The following is a 16,187-nucleotide window of genomic DNA, read 5'->3' as shown; positions in this document are numbered from 1 at the left end:
GCAGGTTTTATCACAGCACAGGGCACAGAATGATCTGTTACAACAGTGACTCACCAATAAATGCAGCTTCCTATACTGACCTCCTGAAGCCTTGGTCACTGGAACCAATTATAATATGAATGGGAATAAAGATCACCTGGTGCTCTTTTCCAAAAGATTCACTTACTGCCTAAACCAGTCACGATGAACAGCAGGACTTGGGCCCAACATCCACTCCTGACTCAGCCAAGATAGCACACAAGTGGGAGATGCTGTCAGCAGGTTACCTGCCACCAGGATCAGCTGTAACAGTGCAGTAACAGGAGGCTGTATTGCACTTAACCACCATATCGGTTAAGGAGGAATACAGTCCTAATCAATGGCAGCATGTGCATTATTTACAAATACATTAAAACTGAATGCTGAAAATAGGGAGTCAGGTTTAAGGCAATGACTACCATGATGGAAGATGGCCACTAGGAGTGAAAGGAGGGAGAAAAAACTATCAGGCAAGTGGATTTTGAGAGAAGGTCATTGGGAGACCAGACAGCTCGCTGGTACAGCATGGAAAAAGCAGCCTGTGACAGCTGAGGAAGAACTCAGCAGGCAGCAAAAAGCACCTATGTGAGAGAGTCCTGTGGGCTTCCAAAATGGACTTCTTAACCAGCATTAGGGTTCAGTATAGGAAAAGACCAAGAGGCACATCCCAACTGGCAACTATGCGAGCAGACTTCCCTTATTACATCTTGGATGAGCTGAGACATAAAACATCCATCCAGAACCTTAGGAGAACAACCCTGAATGCCAGGGAAGAAGATTACCAGCTCTGGGTCTGGAGAACAAAAGGGTTATTGCCAAGCCCCAGTTAATTAGCAGCACACCATGTGGGTTTTGTTCACCTGAGATGTCTGTCTCTAGGATATTGATACTGTGCAATATCATTCTCTACCCTCCAGGATTATATTCAGACTACATTATACAAGCATGTTTTTAAACCATGCAGAAGTAATCAAGTACTTAGAACATGATGTGAAATATTATCAGTAATTCACCAGCTTTTGCAGTAAAACCACTGAGATTAGCCTCTTTGATGATTTTTCCTATGCTCTACTTGTTTATTGGAAATTACTATAATAAATTGGTCACATTATAGCAACTAGAACTAGTTTAGTTACCCATAGTCTCCAAGCAGAAAGTTAATTTATATGGCAGACATACACTGCGTGTGCACTGTTCTTGTATGTCACACCCAAGTGTAACTCCCAAGTTCTGTCTTTCCATGCACATATCTAGTACACAGTTATACAAACACCCAAACTAACAGCAGAATTTACCACAGGTTTTTTACAACCACAATATTGTAAATTTCTTTTCTGCAATAGATGCATAGGTCATCCCTAGAAATACGGAATATTGTTATTGTTAAACTGTCAATAACAGCATACAGACCAACTTTGGCATTTTCAAACACTGGGTTCCTTTGTTTTCACTCTGCTCATGTTATATTTTCCTAGCTGTTGCTCTGCTGAGGACACAGCGACACAGACAATTCTGGTGTGGTTTTAATGCCTCTTTCAGTGCTGTTTCCAGATACCATTTTGGCAGAACAAAGCCAGAACCCGAATGCCAGCATCTCCCATCTGTACCTTAACCAGCAAAAAATGTTTTCATGAACTAAGTACCTTCTTAGCTACAGCAAAACCCAGTGTAAAGCAGGTATAACAAAGGTTTTTTAACTTCACTGACAGAAGAGGAAGAGTATAAAAAGAGAATAAAGAACTGCATTTTCTCATGGAGTTATATCTGAAGATTTACATTAAATCGAGGATAGGCAGGGCTGAGAGCTGCCATTAGAGAAAGGCTGTGGCCATATTAAGAGACCAGAATGAAACATGGCAGAATCTCTAAAATTAAGGGAGGCCACACCTCCATTTGGCAGCTGTAACTGTGCTGAGAATAACTCCACTAGGATACATCATCACTCTGAAAGGCAGTGATTTCTTCCCAGGAAAACTCCTCTGTGGAAAACAATATCTCTTCTGTGTGCTTGTCCCCCACGAAGTATTTTGGGGAAATGAGTATCCCACTTGACAGACAAGGAATTCTAGGGAGAGATGCTTTAGTCAAGGTCACACAATGACTCACTGCTGAGGCTGCCCCTGCAGTTCATGCCTCACACACTCACATCCATTGTCTTTTACTAAAGGCAAAAAGCCTTCTGGATTTTCAATAGTTACCAAATCAACCAGGTCATCTGCTTGGAGGAAAACATCAAGGAACAGCGAAAAGCAATTCCCCTCTTGCAAAGAATACTCAGGATATTCCAGGTCCAAACAAAGAATGGAATGTCTGAATTGCTTGAGGAAGAGAAAAGCAGGGTGGCTGTGGGTGCCCTCTGTGCACCCCACTTTGGCTCTGCTGCCAGCAGAGCTTGCCCACAATCATGTCTTGGGCAAGGAAGAAGGATTGGCCTTGAAGCCATTGCATTCCTGAGAGTCCATGGGAAAGACAGCACCCACTGCTGCAGAGGGAGCACCCCAGGCACAGACACAGCTGGCAGCTGAGCTCCACAGGAGCAACCCTGCCCCCAGGTCATGCCTTCTGAGCAGAAGGTTTGATTTTTGACTTATTCTTCATCCCACAGTCCAAGTGACATGCAGAGGAACTGGCACACTGACACCCCCTCTACATACAGGGGCACACTCAAACCTGCCATGCAGGGGATGCCTTCCCACACTGCCCCCCAGACCTACCACAGCAACCACCCACCACGCTGTCCCTGCAGAAACACTCCTCAAATACACCCCCTTACACACACACATTTGAACATCTCCAGGCACCTCCCTTCCACACAGACCCTGCATGGACGATATTCAGACGCAGCACATGAGCTCCCAACGCCCTCTCCACACACATTGCTCTGCAAGACCTCCCCAGCACTCACCTTCCACACACACAGCCCAACACACCTCTATACACTCCCTGAGCACAAACCCCAGAGCACACCCTGTGCATGAACACCCTGAAGAAATTCCAGCACCTCCTCTGCAATCAACCCGTCACAGACAAACGTATAAACCCCCAAATTTCACCAAGTGCAACCTGCTCAAAACACCCTTCTCCATACAAAAGCCTTGTTCATTAACTCCCCTTCCTAAACATGCTCTGTGAACTTCCAACACCCCCCTCCACACACTCCAAGCACTAAAAACTCCCAGCATCCCGCCTTCCACACATCCATCATCCACAGAGTGCCTGCACCCCAAACACCCCTCTCCACACACACCCAAGTCCCTGCACAGCCCTGACCACACCCCCGTGGGTTGTGCACACACACCTTGTGTGCATAATACCCCCAAAAACACCCCTATGCCCAGAGTGCATAAATCCTTCCCACGCCCATTTGCACACCCACTACACGAATGCCTCAGCACCCCTTGCTTTTCCATTCAACCCCATCCACCCCGGCGGGAAACCCACATCCCTTCCCAGCCTCCCCCTGCACCCGTCGGGGACCACCCCTCGGCCCCCCAGCCCGGACAGACGTGGGGACACCCTCAGACAGCCCCCGAGCCGTGGACACAGCCATGTCTAGCCGAGAGCAGACACACCCCTCTGACTGCACATCCGCAGCCGAGCGAGCTCGCTGGGGACATCGCGGGGGTGTCACCGCCGGCCCCTCCCGCACCGCTCGGGAGGGGAAGGCGAGCGGGCAGGTTCAGCACAGCGGGGCAGAAGCATCCCTGCTTCTCGCCCGAGGAAATGTGACCTTATCGGCAGACCCGAGTGGTGCAGCCCCCTTCCCACCCCGCCTCCTCACTGCACCAGGCAGCGATGCTAATTACCTTCCTCCAGCTCATCCATGCTCCCGATCTTCCGCGACCCATCGATGGTGTAAATGTAACGGACTCCCTGAGGCAGATTAATGTTGTCGGACAGGGACCGGGTCAGGTCAGCCAGGAGGGCATCAAAACTTCGGAAGCGGTCAGAGGACACGGCATATACAATCCCCTTGAAGTAACGGTCCCCGTTGCGATAGAAACGCACCTTCTTGGCTTTCTTCTCGTTACTCAGTGCCTGTAAGGTCCTGGTTCTGTAGAAGCTACAGTGAGCACTGTGAGTGGGGCTGGGCAACCCGTTCATCCGTGAGCCTCGCATGTTTCTGGACGCCTTGTCTCTTTCGTCAAAGTGTCCAAAATCAAGTTCCATAGTTTGGTGAACCCTAAAGATCTGAAGCTGAGCAGGAAGGAGATGGGGAGAGAAAGAGTGCAAAGAGAGGGGTTAGAACCAAGCAGAGCCACAAATTTCAGGGAAAACTGACACTAATGCACAGGCTGTGTGTGGAGCAGGACAGATGTATTTGGGAAGAGCCCCCTCCCCTGACCCAGATTTGTATCGATTCCGGGGACTGAGAGTAGGAGGGGTCCTCGCATTTTGAAAGGGATCCAGCTACTGGGGGCAGGGAGCACGTTTCTAGAGAGCTGTCTGCTCCTGCACCTGGGAGTTTTCGAAGTGCAGTAAATTCGGACTTGGGGCCAAAGAGATACATGGCAATCACAACTTTGCCCCAAAAACTCATCTGAACACCAGTTGGCAATGAATTAAACCTCTGAGCCCTGGGAGGTTTCCTTTGGCAACAGAAAACAAGGAGATCCCAGTAAGTCAGCCCTTCAGTCTGTCGAAGCACGGAAGGACCCAGAGCATCTGAATGTTTAACATTAGAATAAACTGGCATTTATGAAAGAATGGTCACAGGGGAATAAGCAGTTTCTTTGTGACAGCCTGTTCAATAAGGGTTAGCAATGAGATCCAGTCCACCCTTCCCCCTATCCGCAGCCCCCTCCTAGCCCATCAATCAATTCCCAGGACCAGCCTACATCTCTGAGAAAAAAATGACTGCAAAGAAAAATCTGTCATTGAAACGCAGCTTCGGTAAGCTCTTTTCAGCCTTATTCTCCTCTGAATTGCATTTTTGCTCCCGTTTAATGAGAAGGAGAAAATAAAGGGGCTATTTCCACCTCCCCCTTCCAGCCCTAAGTGATTTAATTGCTGGAAGTGCCCGTGCCCCAGGGACACGCCGCCCCGGCTCCTCACCTTTCATTGTTCTGAGTACGGGGGCTCCCAGCACAGAAAAGCTTAGACTGGAGCTGACACCCAGCAAGAAGGAATTTTGCACAGTCTCTAGTTTATGCTCAAGAACAACCTTCCTCCCAAACCCCAACACAAAAGGAGAAGGAACCCTCCAACCCTGCAATAGAGACCTTTCCACTCCCTCAGCTCAGTCAGGAACGTGCAACTCACGTATGTTGCTTGCATGTTAACACGGGGCTGAAAGGGGATTTACACCAGTACTTGGCAGCCAGGTATAAATCTAGGAAAAGCTGTTGCTATCTCTTCCCCACCCCTTACATTTGCCAGAACGAAGCTCCTTCCCTGTGTTTTACAATGCCAACGCGACCTGTGCAGGAAAAAAATCATTGTGCCCAGTCTGCAGTGAAGCAGATGACAATACAGCCCATCTGCAGAGAAACCCCAAGCTGGGAACATTTGCCCCACGATGCCAGTTAGGGTAGATTCAGTCTGATGTCATGCACTGAACAATGAAACATCCAAGCAACTTCGGGAATGAATCAGAGGATGCAGGGGGTTTGATTTTCAAAATGAACTGCAGATGCTGTAAGGCACTAAGAAAAGATTCCTCCTTTCTGTTACTTTTCTCCATGCAAGTCACTCAAAAAAGCTCTACTCACCGGTTTTCAGCGCTCAGGGTGGAGATGCTGAGAGAAAGAAAACCAGGCTCACTCTGCCTTTGTTGTCTGAGCTCCAAGCAAGAAATTCCTGCCAGGGTGGATGAGACGCCTCCTAGGTCCTAGTGCCTTGCTCCATCCCTTCGCGGTAACTTTGCCTCAGTGATTTTTACTCTCACCATCAGTAGCCTGCCTGTAGTCTGTGTTTGAGGGTAAAACGGTGTGTTCATTCCAGCTCTGGATAGGTTAACAGATGGGTAAATAAAATGTTTAAAGGGGCAAGTTTGGGGGTGATGTTTGGAAAGATGAGAATTTCCCCTTGGATCCAACTGCACCAAGAAAGCATCTGGCCCCACAAAAAAAAAAAAAAAAAAAAGAGGAAAAAGAAAAAGATAATGGGACTGATGCCCCAATACTATAAGGTCATGGCTACAATCTTGCAGTGTGGTACAGTGCTGGCACAAGATTCCAGTGCGTTTGGAAGGCAACTAAGAAAAGCATAGACCGGTGGAACTGGGCACAGTCCTGCTCCTGTACTGGTTTTACACAGCATTCCTGGTTTACACTGGCAAGCAGAAAGGGAGGGTTCACTTGCTGGTTCTGCATGAGGTGCCCCTGAATTCTTTTTCTCTGTTAATATTGGACACAAGCCAAAGCCAGAGCGCTGAATCCCAGTTCATTCAAATCCCTGGGAGATTCAGGATGGAGTCATTCGACACAAGCTTAACCAAACAGATCCAATGTGGTTCATATCTCAAATTATGAGAAGTTTATTTTTCAATTTCCACCGCAGGAGGACCCAGCTGTTACAAAACTGTGCTGGGTTCTTCCTCTGACAGCAAAATCTTTCACCTGCTTTCTGGGTGGAGATTTCTATCCTGCAGTTAGAAGAGCAGCACAACTAACCCTGCTCCTAACCCCATGGGTGCTGGGCCCCACCTTTATTTTAGAAAAGAATGGGATTTGGAAGTGGGAATCTTCCCATCTGTAGAAGGAAATCTTTCCTAACAACGCTGTGTCTGTTTCTAGTGAAAACATCAGATGTTGTCATTTTGGCACATCACAGCAGTATCACATTTACACAGAAGAAGTTGGTATTTATTCCAGCTTTGTCTGCCCTGTACATGATAGTCCAGGCAACACTGACACAAACCCACTGAGAGCTTGTCTTTGCCAGCAGCTTTCACACATGACATTTGGAAAAAGTTTCTTATTCCATGAAACCACCCTTTTATTCAAAGGCTCCCATGCATCCTCTGCTAAAGCTCTTGGCTGCTCCCTTATGTGCGTGGTGGGATCACTGCAGAGGAGAACACGGGGAAGAACAGGGTCTGTGCTCTCCAGGGCATATTTCTGTAGGTCTCTGGATCCAGTTGCAAGAGGTATGTGGGACTTCAAGCCTTCTCTATTCCAAATTAGATAATTCCTGGCCATTCATCACCATGAGCTTAATCTGTCCAGGATTAACAATTCTTTCCTTTACCACAACACTGCTGTAAATATAAATTTATCCATGCTTTAAAAATTTGCCGAAGATATAAATCATTATGCATGTGCCAAGTACAGTAATGGGAAAAATAGAGAAAAGCAGACCAAATTCAGTCTTCAGTGGCACACAGAGCTTCGACAGAGAAGCAGCACACTGTTTGAGATGATGTCTAAGGATCTGGATACTACCCCAGGGTGATGGATACTACCTGGCAGGGTGATTGTACCACAATATATTAATCTCCCAAGTTTGACAAGTTCTGAGGACAGCAATGAGTGTCAAACAGCATTAACAGATGGCTCTTGACTTCTTTCTACACCCGAGACCATACCTGCTGGTGAGATGCAGCATGTCTGTATGGACATAACTGCTCAGGACATTCTCAGAAGCTTTTTGAAGCACAGGCACTTCCTTTTAAAAGCAGAATTACTCCAGCAAGAGAACTTCTATTTGTCCCTAGCTGAAGGATAAGGTTTTTATAGCAAAGAATGGTTATGCTCTTGGGCAAAACCTCGAGTTACTCCTAAATGGTGCCCAAATCACCTTCAGTACAATTGTCCTTCTTTAATCCTCCCACAAGACCAGAGGGATCTCAGCAGCCAGAGCATCATCAGAGGTGAAGAGCCCCAGAGCCAAACTGATTTCACATGTTCTCAGTGAAATCACACCACACTTGCTTCTCTTGAAGTGAGAACAGGATCATCTCATGCTACAGACACTGGCACAGAAATAAGCAGCTCTTTCTTGACAAATGCAAGGGCCTGCTCCTGACTACATTTCTGTTGGTCAGGCACAAGAGCTCCTTCACTGGCCTTAAGGAGTTAATGCTAGTCAAAACCTATTTACATCAGAAGAGACTCACCCTCAGAGACACCCTAATCTAAACAATTTTAGGCAGCATGAGTGATGGAGAATTGGAAAGAAAATTCTTCTCCCCATCAATAATTTCATGAAGCTGTAAAGGAAAGAATAAATTTAGCTCTTCGGATTAAATAATCAGCTTTAAATCAAGTGAATCATCTTTCCTCCAGAACTGTTAACATTTAGACTTTTGCCTGTGTAACTAAATCCGTATAAAGACATGTTTGTTGACATTGCTGAGCAACTGTGACACTTTGGAAAGGGACAGACTACAGGTAAAAAAGGGTATGCTTTGTGCTAATTTCTTCACATGCATCTAGAAAATCTAGTTGTTGCAGTCTCAAGTACTCCATGCCAATGCTCAGTTACTTTGCTATGCAGCTTCCTGACTTCTATAAAAAATTGTATCTGATAGCCCAGCACATTTTCTGAACAGGATATAAGTTAGGGTGATAGGTAGCCAAGGCCTGGCAGTATCACAGATGAGAACTATGGAAAAATCAAGTGGTCAGTGCTTTTGGAGGAAGTCTTGGATCAACATTTTCTAGTCAGTCTATTTAAAAGCACATGTTTAGCTACATTTCCTATTTTAACCTCTGTTCTTCTGGACTGCTTTGAAATTGTCATCTCTGATCACCGCTTTCAAAGCTTTGCTTGATGTGAACCTACACACTGAAACCCTCTGAAATGATAAATTACTCTTTCAAGGCTCTGCCAAATGTGTCAAGGCACTGATGACTGAGAGCTCATAAAGCCAGTGGCTCAGTCTTGACCCTGTAGAGCAACAGCCTTTAAATCTGAATCTTCAAAAGAGCCGAGAGTTCATCGAAGAATTATCCTATATCAGACTATAGAGTTAAGTTTCTCCTACATAATACTGTGAGCTAATAAGCAATGGGGACTTGGCAAACTTTCACCACATAACATTTGTTTCCTTTGGAGATTTATTTTTATAGGGACCACACACATCTGCAAGTCTTTTATATAGCAATGCTTGAGAGCCAATGTCAGCCCAGCTGCTGGGGAGAGAAGGGTGGAGGAACACTCCCAGAGCACAGGTTTCCCACTCCAAGCCTTGTAGCCATCTGCAGAGGCTGTTCAGACATTGAACTCAGAGGACTGGACCCTTTTCAAAGCCTGAATCACTGGAAACCCCGGGGAGAAGAAGGGACAAAGTTTTCAGTCTGGGGAAGGAGGAGAGGGTGGAAGAGAAGCTGGGCTCCAAGGCCACCTCCAGCAGCTGCCAATGCAGGACTCTGTGTCCCACAGCACCAGTGACTCCTGGGTGAGACCTGTCACTCCTCCCTGAGTCAGAGCATTTGTGCTGCAGCCCCACACCCTTGGCAGATGCCCTCAATCTGAGCAGATGACCTTAGATAAGCTCCTGCTGAAACTGGGGAGATGGAGTCCTTTACATCCCCTGAGGGATCATGGGGAAGCAAGCTGTAAGGGAAAAGGCCATTTCCTGTGCTAAGTATCTGTAATCAATGCAGCTCAATGAACTTACCCAAGATATTCCCAACACATCCAGATAGCAGAAAGCATTAAGACCCACAACAGTCATTCAAAAGAAAAATACCTTTTGCTCTAGATCTCTTCTGGCTCCATCTCCTCTCTACTACAAGCAAACCACCACAATCAATAAATCTTTCCCAGCTGAAAACAAAGTCCCTGATGGCAGAAAACAAAGCATCTCCACCCCATGGTATTTTGGGTAAACCCTGCCAGACCCAGTGAGTTCCATGAGTCAGATTTTGGTGGCAGAACAATGGCACATCAATTTGCAAAGCTTGTAGAAAGCCATGGCAATGCTGCCACTTGCATTGCCTGTACCCTGGGGGACATGCAGAACCTCATTGAGGTTGTCAGTACATTTTTGCTGACCAAGTCATGGATGATATATGGACTGTGAGTCCCAGCCAAGGTCATGACAAATAGAGCAACAAAAAATCCAGTTTTTTCCTCTTTCTAAGGTTGTCCATGGGCTGCATCATAGTAGTTAGGAGATTCGTGACCAAGAATTTAACTTCTTGATAATTTCATTTTATACAGTAATTCTAACTGAATACCTGATTGCCAGCCTCTCTCAAAATGCCTGCTGAATGTAACATTGGCTTGAAGGACTTTCCTGATGGAATATTAAGTGATAGAAAGGAAAATCCCATCAAAGCCATCACAGGGGATCATGTCACATTCAAGATGGAAATGCAAGATATTTCCTTTCAAACATAGATCCTTTCTGTCACTCCGAAGGCAGTGACAGTGGAGTCAGGTGACACTGGGGGAACATTTGTAGAGGATAACCAAAGAGCTCATCTTATAAGCTTAGAAATCACAACAAACCATTTCAGAAGTTGTTTTCCATGAGAGACTTCCCCTCAGTACACTTGGTGAATGTCATCCCAGACCAAACCCAACAGAGGCTGTGGGTTTAGCCACGTCAGTGTCACAGGAAAACACCTTCTCATTACCAAATAGTGAAGGCATTCCCAACAGAAGCCAAAAGATGCCTTTGGTGGCCTTAGGAGACATAAGAGCTTTTGAGCTCTGATATTCAGCATGAAATCAGGCAAAGACTAGAGGCCAAAGGAGGGCAAATTACATCAACCTGGAGTTCTCACAGCCTATCTCGGGCTCATTTTGAACTTTGAAATTACAAGCATTTCTCAGATCCACACAACCCAACACACTGCCCGCAGTAGTAGTAGTCTTGTTTCAATCAGAGCACACACACCTTCCTGGGAGAAGGCTCACACTCCGGCACAGCCTGTGTTTATGCCAGCACATCTGGCTTCTGGCAGCAGAGCACGGGTGCTGGAAAACTCCCAGGGTAGCTGCAAGGCCCTAAGGAAACCTGTCTCTTGGCAGGAGATGAGTAATCCGTGTTTAGAGTGGGGATTCTGGCTGAGCTCAGCTGTTGTGTAGAAGCTTTGAGCTGTCAGCTACATGGTAGGAGTAATTGTCATTCAGCTTGCTCACCTCCTTCCCCCAGCAGTAACAGCTGAGAGAGAGAGGCAGCTCAAAGGTTTCTGCACTCTCCAGAAGAGGGGAGAGTAGGTAAAGAATGTTTTTGTGCCTGTGTTTTACTGTTTTCAGAGGATGGTTCCAATCTGTTTTATCCTAAAAATTCACAGAGAACACTAATAGATGGTGATTTTTCCATGGCAGCGGATATTCCTTAGCTATTTTGCTATTGTTCTTCAGGCATACATATCACCTACCTACAATAAACTATTGATAATCATTGCTTTGCATCTGTCTTGGGCGTTTAAAACATTGAAAACAATTAATTTAGCTACATTAAAAGAAAAACTTATCAGCTCAAGGTCTCATGCAAATCAGGAGCACACTGAAAGACCATTGTTTAAACATCAATGAACTGGGGTCTCTTGTCTGCATAGCTGCAGTCTGACTCCAGGGAGACACAGACTCATGGGACAGAACAATAAAACACTGCCATGTACAAGGTCAGCACTGACACCTTCAGTCCCCTTTCTCCAGCAAGGAGCCCACACTGCTCATTTAGTCTCAAACTAAACCAAAACTGATACTTCTCCCGCGATTACTGCCAGGCTTTGTAAAGCTGGGTTTTGCACACAGCAGCCAGCAACACCCTGCTTGTTTCTAGTACAAGGCACCTTGAGCACGGTGAGCACGGGAAGGATACTGGTTCCCAACATGTGCTGACATGCAAAGCCCTGTCCCTAGCAGCTATTGAGGTATTCAGGGATTTTAGATACTTCTTGGGAACGTACAAAGAGCTCTGAGTATATGTTTTATCTTTAAAGCAAAGTGTATGGAAACACAGTATTGAAACACTTTGACTTCTAAATAGCTGTATTTCAAGTACTGAAACTCTGATCTGAACTTCTGCAGCTCTTCCCTTGCTCATTCCGTGCATACCAGAGTTGTGCTGACAAGTGAGACATGGCTTCAGGCAGTTCTTTTCCTTGTCTCCTCATTGTGACCATCAAGAAATTAAGCAGAGGGCATCGTTAATGTCCCTGAACAGACTCACTCAAGAGAAGCATCATCCAGCAGGGAGACAATGACTATAAGTGCTTTGATATTCACCTTTTAAGGAAAAATAATATTACCATTTTATCTTTTGAACATATGCAGCTTGCTGAAAACTAGTCCTTGTTTAACACTGCAGGGGAGTACTAGATCATAGTTTAGAGGCTGTTGGACAAGAAGCTGACATCAGAAACTGATTCTGATGTTATTTTATCCTCAGATTATGCAGGTTCTGCTCATTAAAAAGCCTTCCCAAGATAAAAAGGTATTACACACTGCTCAAGATTTTCTGTTCTTCCTCTTCAGATGCAATTCCCAGCGTGGAAAACTTTGTGAACCACACTACAATTGAACAGGAGAATGAGAACCATATCAGAACATCAGGACTAGTACCCCAAAGTTTGGATCGAGGAGAAACTCCTTGTCTGAAGGTGTAATCAACTAAATTTCTGATTCCATGAGCTCTCAAAAGGTTTACCCTACATCAGCTATGTAAACACTCATATTGAGCAAGGATACAGATGTTCAGGCACCAGGTAAAGCAGGTTTCAATTTCAGACTCAGTTCTGAGCTGTCATCGGTCACCTCTGAACTGGAGCCAAAAGGCAGCTACTGCAGCTGCTTGGAAGCCACAAAGAACTGTGGCTGTCTCCTGTGACTTCAAACTCCAGAGAAACAAGCCCTAGAACCACTCAATGTGTAGTGTGTAAACGGGACCTGCTCTCCCTTCTGTGTGGATTTGAGGACAGTCCTTACATGGGATGCACAGGGCTAGTGGCTCAAGTCAGAAAACCAACTGATGAAATGCTGTGGTAGCGAAAAAAACCCCCAGAGATCGGTTTCAATCCTGGCTAGGATTGAAGAAAGGATATCAAGTGGCAAACTGACTTGACCAAGGGCCCTGTGGGCTGTAACCACAGTCCTCTCTTCCATTAGCATCAGCTAAACTACAAAGGTGAGGGCCCTTCTGCAGCAACAGACCTCAGCCCCCAGCCCCCAGTGTTGTGTGTACATGAAGTCCCAGCAGAATGTCCCCATCCCAGCTTTATACCACGGGATAATGGTATATTATTATACAATTGCTACAGCCACTACTTTCTCCCAGAGAAAAGTGGAGCAGCTGACTGCAGCCCCACTACAGGAACAGGGTACAGCCACAAACACTGTTCTTTGTATCCATTAAATGCTTTGCTGCTCCAAGTTAAAGTTTTATTCTGTTTCCAATTAGAAATCCAAACTCTTTGTTGGATTAGATGACTTTCACTGTCTAGGCAACCAAACAAATATTTTCAGTTTGATCCTTGTGTTTATTAACCCTGAAAGCACATGGAGCACTCTGCTCAAACACCCCATTCTCGAGTTTAACTGAAGGCACACACAACATGAAGAGCCTGCACGTCCCCCCCGGGCATGGTCATGACTCGTTTCACTGTGGTCACCCTGCAGCCATCCAGGCCTCAGCTCTGCTGACTGGCCCAAATAGCCAGTTTGTGGGCTAAGGCATTACCCTGACAGGGAGTTATGAAAGGCAGTGCTTGTCTCGCTTCTAGCCCACACCAGTCATCAACAGGCTGGTTCATGCCAGAGATCTTTTCATTCTCTTTTCTCATGGCACTCTTCCCTCTCTTCACTGTAGGATACCCATGTTAGGCTTCCTTCCTTGTCCCTTCCACAGAGAGGAGACACGGAGAGGTGTTTGGTTGTGCTCCCTGCAGTGCAAATCGCGTCACACACACTCCCACGGATGCAGTGGCATCACTGCACGCTGTTGGCTCCCTCTGAGTCTGGCAGATGTGGCAGAAAATATTCGTGAGGCACCAACGCCGTGCGAGTTCAGTGCCCAGAGGGTTCCTCCCCCGTGCCCCGCAAAGCAGCACAGACGTGCGGGTGCCCATGTGTGCCCGGGTGCTGGCCCGCTGATGCCGGGAGCCACCTCCCTGTGCCGCGGGTGTCTGCGAGGTGGCAGCGATGCCACCTCGTGGTGACACTGAGCAGCAGGATCGGGAACAGCGGTCCCGGCTCGGGCGCTGAGCGGCTCGGAGCTGCTGACGGCAGCGCTGCCGGGTGCCGGGACACGGGAGGAAGGACAAGTGGGGACGAGAAGCAAACACCGCGCTGTACTAGCAGCACTGCTGCAGCTGTGAGCCATGAAATCCCCCAGGAAGGACTTGCGGGAACAACAGTTAGTCCATCTGTGTATAAATTTCTATGGCAAGAAAGAAATTAGTCCCCTCTTCTTTCATCCCCTTGGCATGGCAGCAAGAAGCCAGGAAAGATCCTGTCTTTTTGGGCTGGTGGTATGTAAGGTCAGTGCAAGCTCTGAAGGATGTTCGCTGCCCCCCAACCCTGTGAGCTGTAGAATCATGGAATCGGAATCATTATAAAATCATAGAATATCCTGAGCTGGAAGGGACCCATCAGTCCATGGAGGTCCATGGTGGAGCAGAGATCCACCTGCAGCCCGTGGAGGACCCCACACTAGAGCAGGGGGATGTGCCCAAAGGAGGCACAGAGAAGCTCATGGAGAACTGTGTCTCATGGGGTGGACCCCACACTGGAGCAGGGAAAGAGTTGGAAGAGGAAGGAGCAACAGAGACAATGTGTGATGAGCTGACCACAGGCCCCATTCTTTATCCCCCTGCACCATTCAGGGGGAGGAGGTGGAAAAAATCACAAGTGAAGCTGAGCCTAGGAAGAAGGGAGGGGTGGGGGAAAGGTATTTCGTTATTTGCTTTTATTTCTCACTACCCTACTCTGATTCGATTGGTAATAAATTAATTTCCCCAAGACAAATCTGTTTTGCCCATGACAGTAGTTGCTGAGTGATCTCCCAGTTCTTATCTCAACACATGAGCCTTTCATCTTATCTTTCTCCCCCTGCTCAGCTTCTCTCAAATAATTTTGAATGGTTAGTCAGGCCTGGACTGCTGCTTCCCAGCAATGATGCAGATAGATCTATACACACCTTTCTGTTTGTATACTGGGTTTTACTATCCCTAAAGGGGGAAAGGAACACAGACATATTCTTGTTTTTCCCTCACAGGATCAGAAACAGAACACCCCTTGCTTGAACTATACTAACTTATCATTTGAACTATTTCAGGGAAAACAAGCTCCAGAGACGGAATTTTAGCTTAGTCAATATTGCATTGGAACATTAGCAGCTTATGTGAGTCAAGTCAGACCAACTGAAGGCTTTGCAAAGCTAATTATAATTTGATTCATGTGGCCCATTGGGTGATAGCAAGACACCATTTCAAATCAGAACAGATACGAGGAACAGACTCCCTAAACGACAACACAGCTTTCTTCCCTTTAATGCAGGGTCTGCAGACAACTGGATGAAGGTCTTACAAAACACTTGAAGAAAACAGGTTATCTGGTACTTTACCTTTTGATCCCCTTTCGTAGGTGTTCCTTTCGCTACCCCAGTCGGCAGCAGTTAAATGCGGTACCAGCAGATGGCAACCCCAGAAGCGTTTCCGTTTCCAGCAACTGTCCGACCCACCCGCGCTGTCCGAGCCACGCGGCTGCCAAAGCCACGCAGGGCAGCAGCGTGGGCAGCCCCAGGCATCTGCTTTCCTGCCTCAGCAAGGCAGAAAGAGGATCCGAGGAGCTCTGCGTCATCGCAATTAAATGAGGAGCTCTGGAGGAGCTCCGAGGCGAGAGGGAACACCTGGGTGTTTTAGTCTCTGCAGTAGAGACACCTGGGTGGTATTCCCCCAAATACCCATTTCAGCAGCTTTTAACTCATTCCATAAAATTCTAACTAGCTTCTCAGTGCTAACACGGGGGATGCTCACACCAGATGCACGTGGTCACTGACTGCTGTGCCTTAGCAGTGCCAGAGCCTCCCTGCTCACTTCCACACCCTTGCTGAAGGCTGATGCAAGTGGTTTCCTTTGAGCAGTGCTGTTCAAAGCGCAGCACAAACCCCCGTGCACGCAGCCCATTTTCTCAAGTCCCCATGCCCAGGGTTTCCTTTGAGCTGGCTCCAAAAGAGCTCCTACTTCACGCAGTGAATTGCAGTGAGCTGCTGTTCAGGCGTCTTTCCCTCTTCCTCCAACAACTCGTGATTAGGGTTTACATGCAGA

The 16,187-nt window shown here is 46.9% G+C and overlaps 1 protein-coding gene across 5 annotated transcripts in view; it reads right to left on the bottom strand.

Moving 5' to 3' along the window:
- Positions 1-15,587, bottom strand: part of DCX (doublecortin) — a 94,528-nt gene extending 78,941 nt beyond the window's left edge. For 2 of the 5 annotated variants that reach the window (XM_064670400.1, XM_064670404.1), the window contains exons 1-2: positions 5,730-5,947; positions 3,825-4,215 (exon numbers count right to left, since the gene is read on the bottom strand). In XM_064670400.1, the coding sequence (XP_064526470.1) occupies positions 3,825-4,188 (364 nt within the window). In that variant the 5' untranslated portion in view covers positions 4,189-4,215; positions 5,730-5,947. Of the gene's footprint in view, positions 1-3,824; positions 4,216-5,729; positions 5,949-15,484 lie in introns of those variants that run through there. The other 3 variants (XM_064670401.1, XM_064670403.1, XM_064670402.1) reach the window with 3 other exon arrangements.
- Positions 15,588-16,187: the final 600 nt, after the last annotated feature.

This window comes from Pseudopipra pipra, chromosome 13 (assembly GCF_036250125.1).
Source record: "Pseudopipra pipra isolate bDixPip1 chromosome 13, bDixPip1.hap1, whole genome shotgun sequence".
Classification (NCBI taxonomy): domain Eukaryota; kingdom Metazoa; phylum Chordata; class Aves; order Passeriformes; family Pipridae; genus Pseudopipra; species Pseudopipra pipra.
This window is presented reverse-complemented; position numbering and strand designations above follow the sequence as displayed.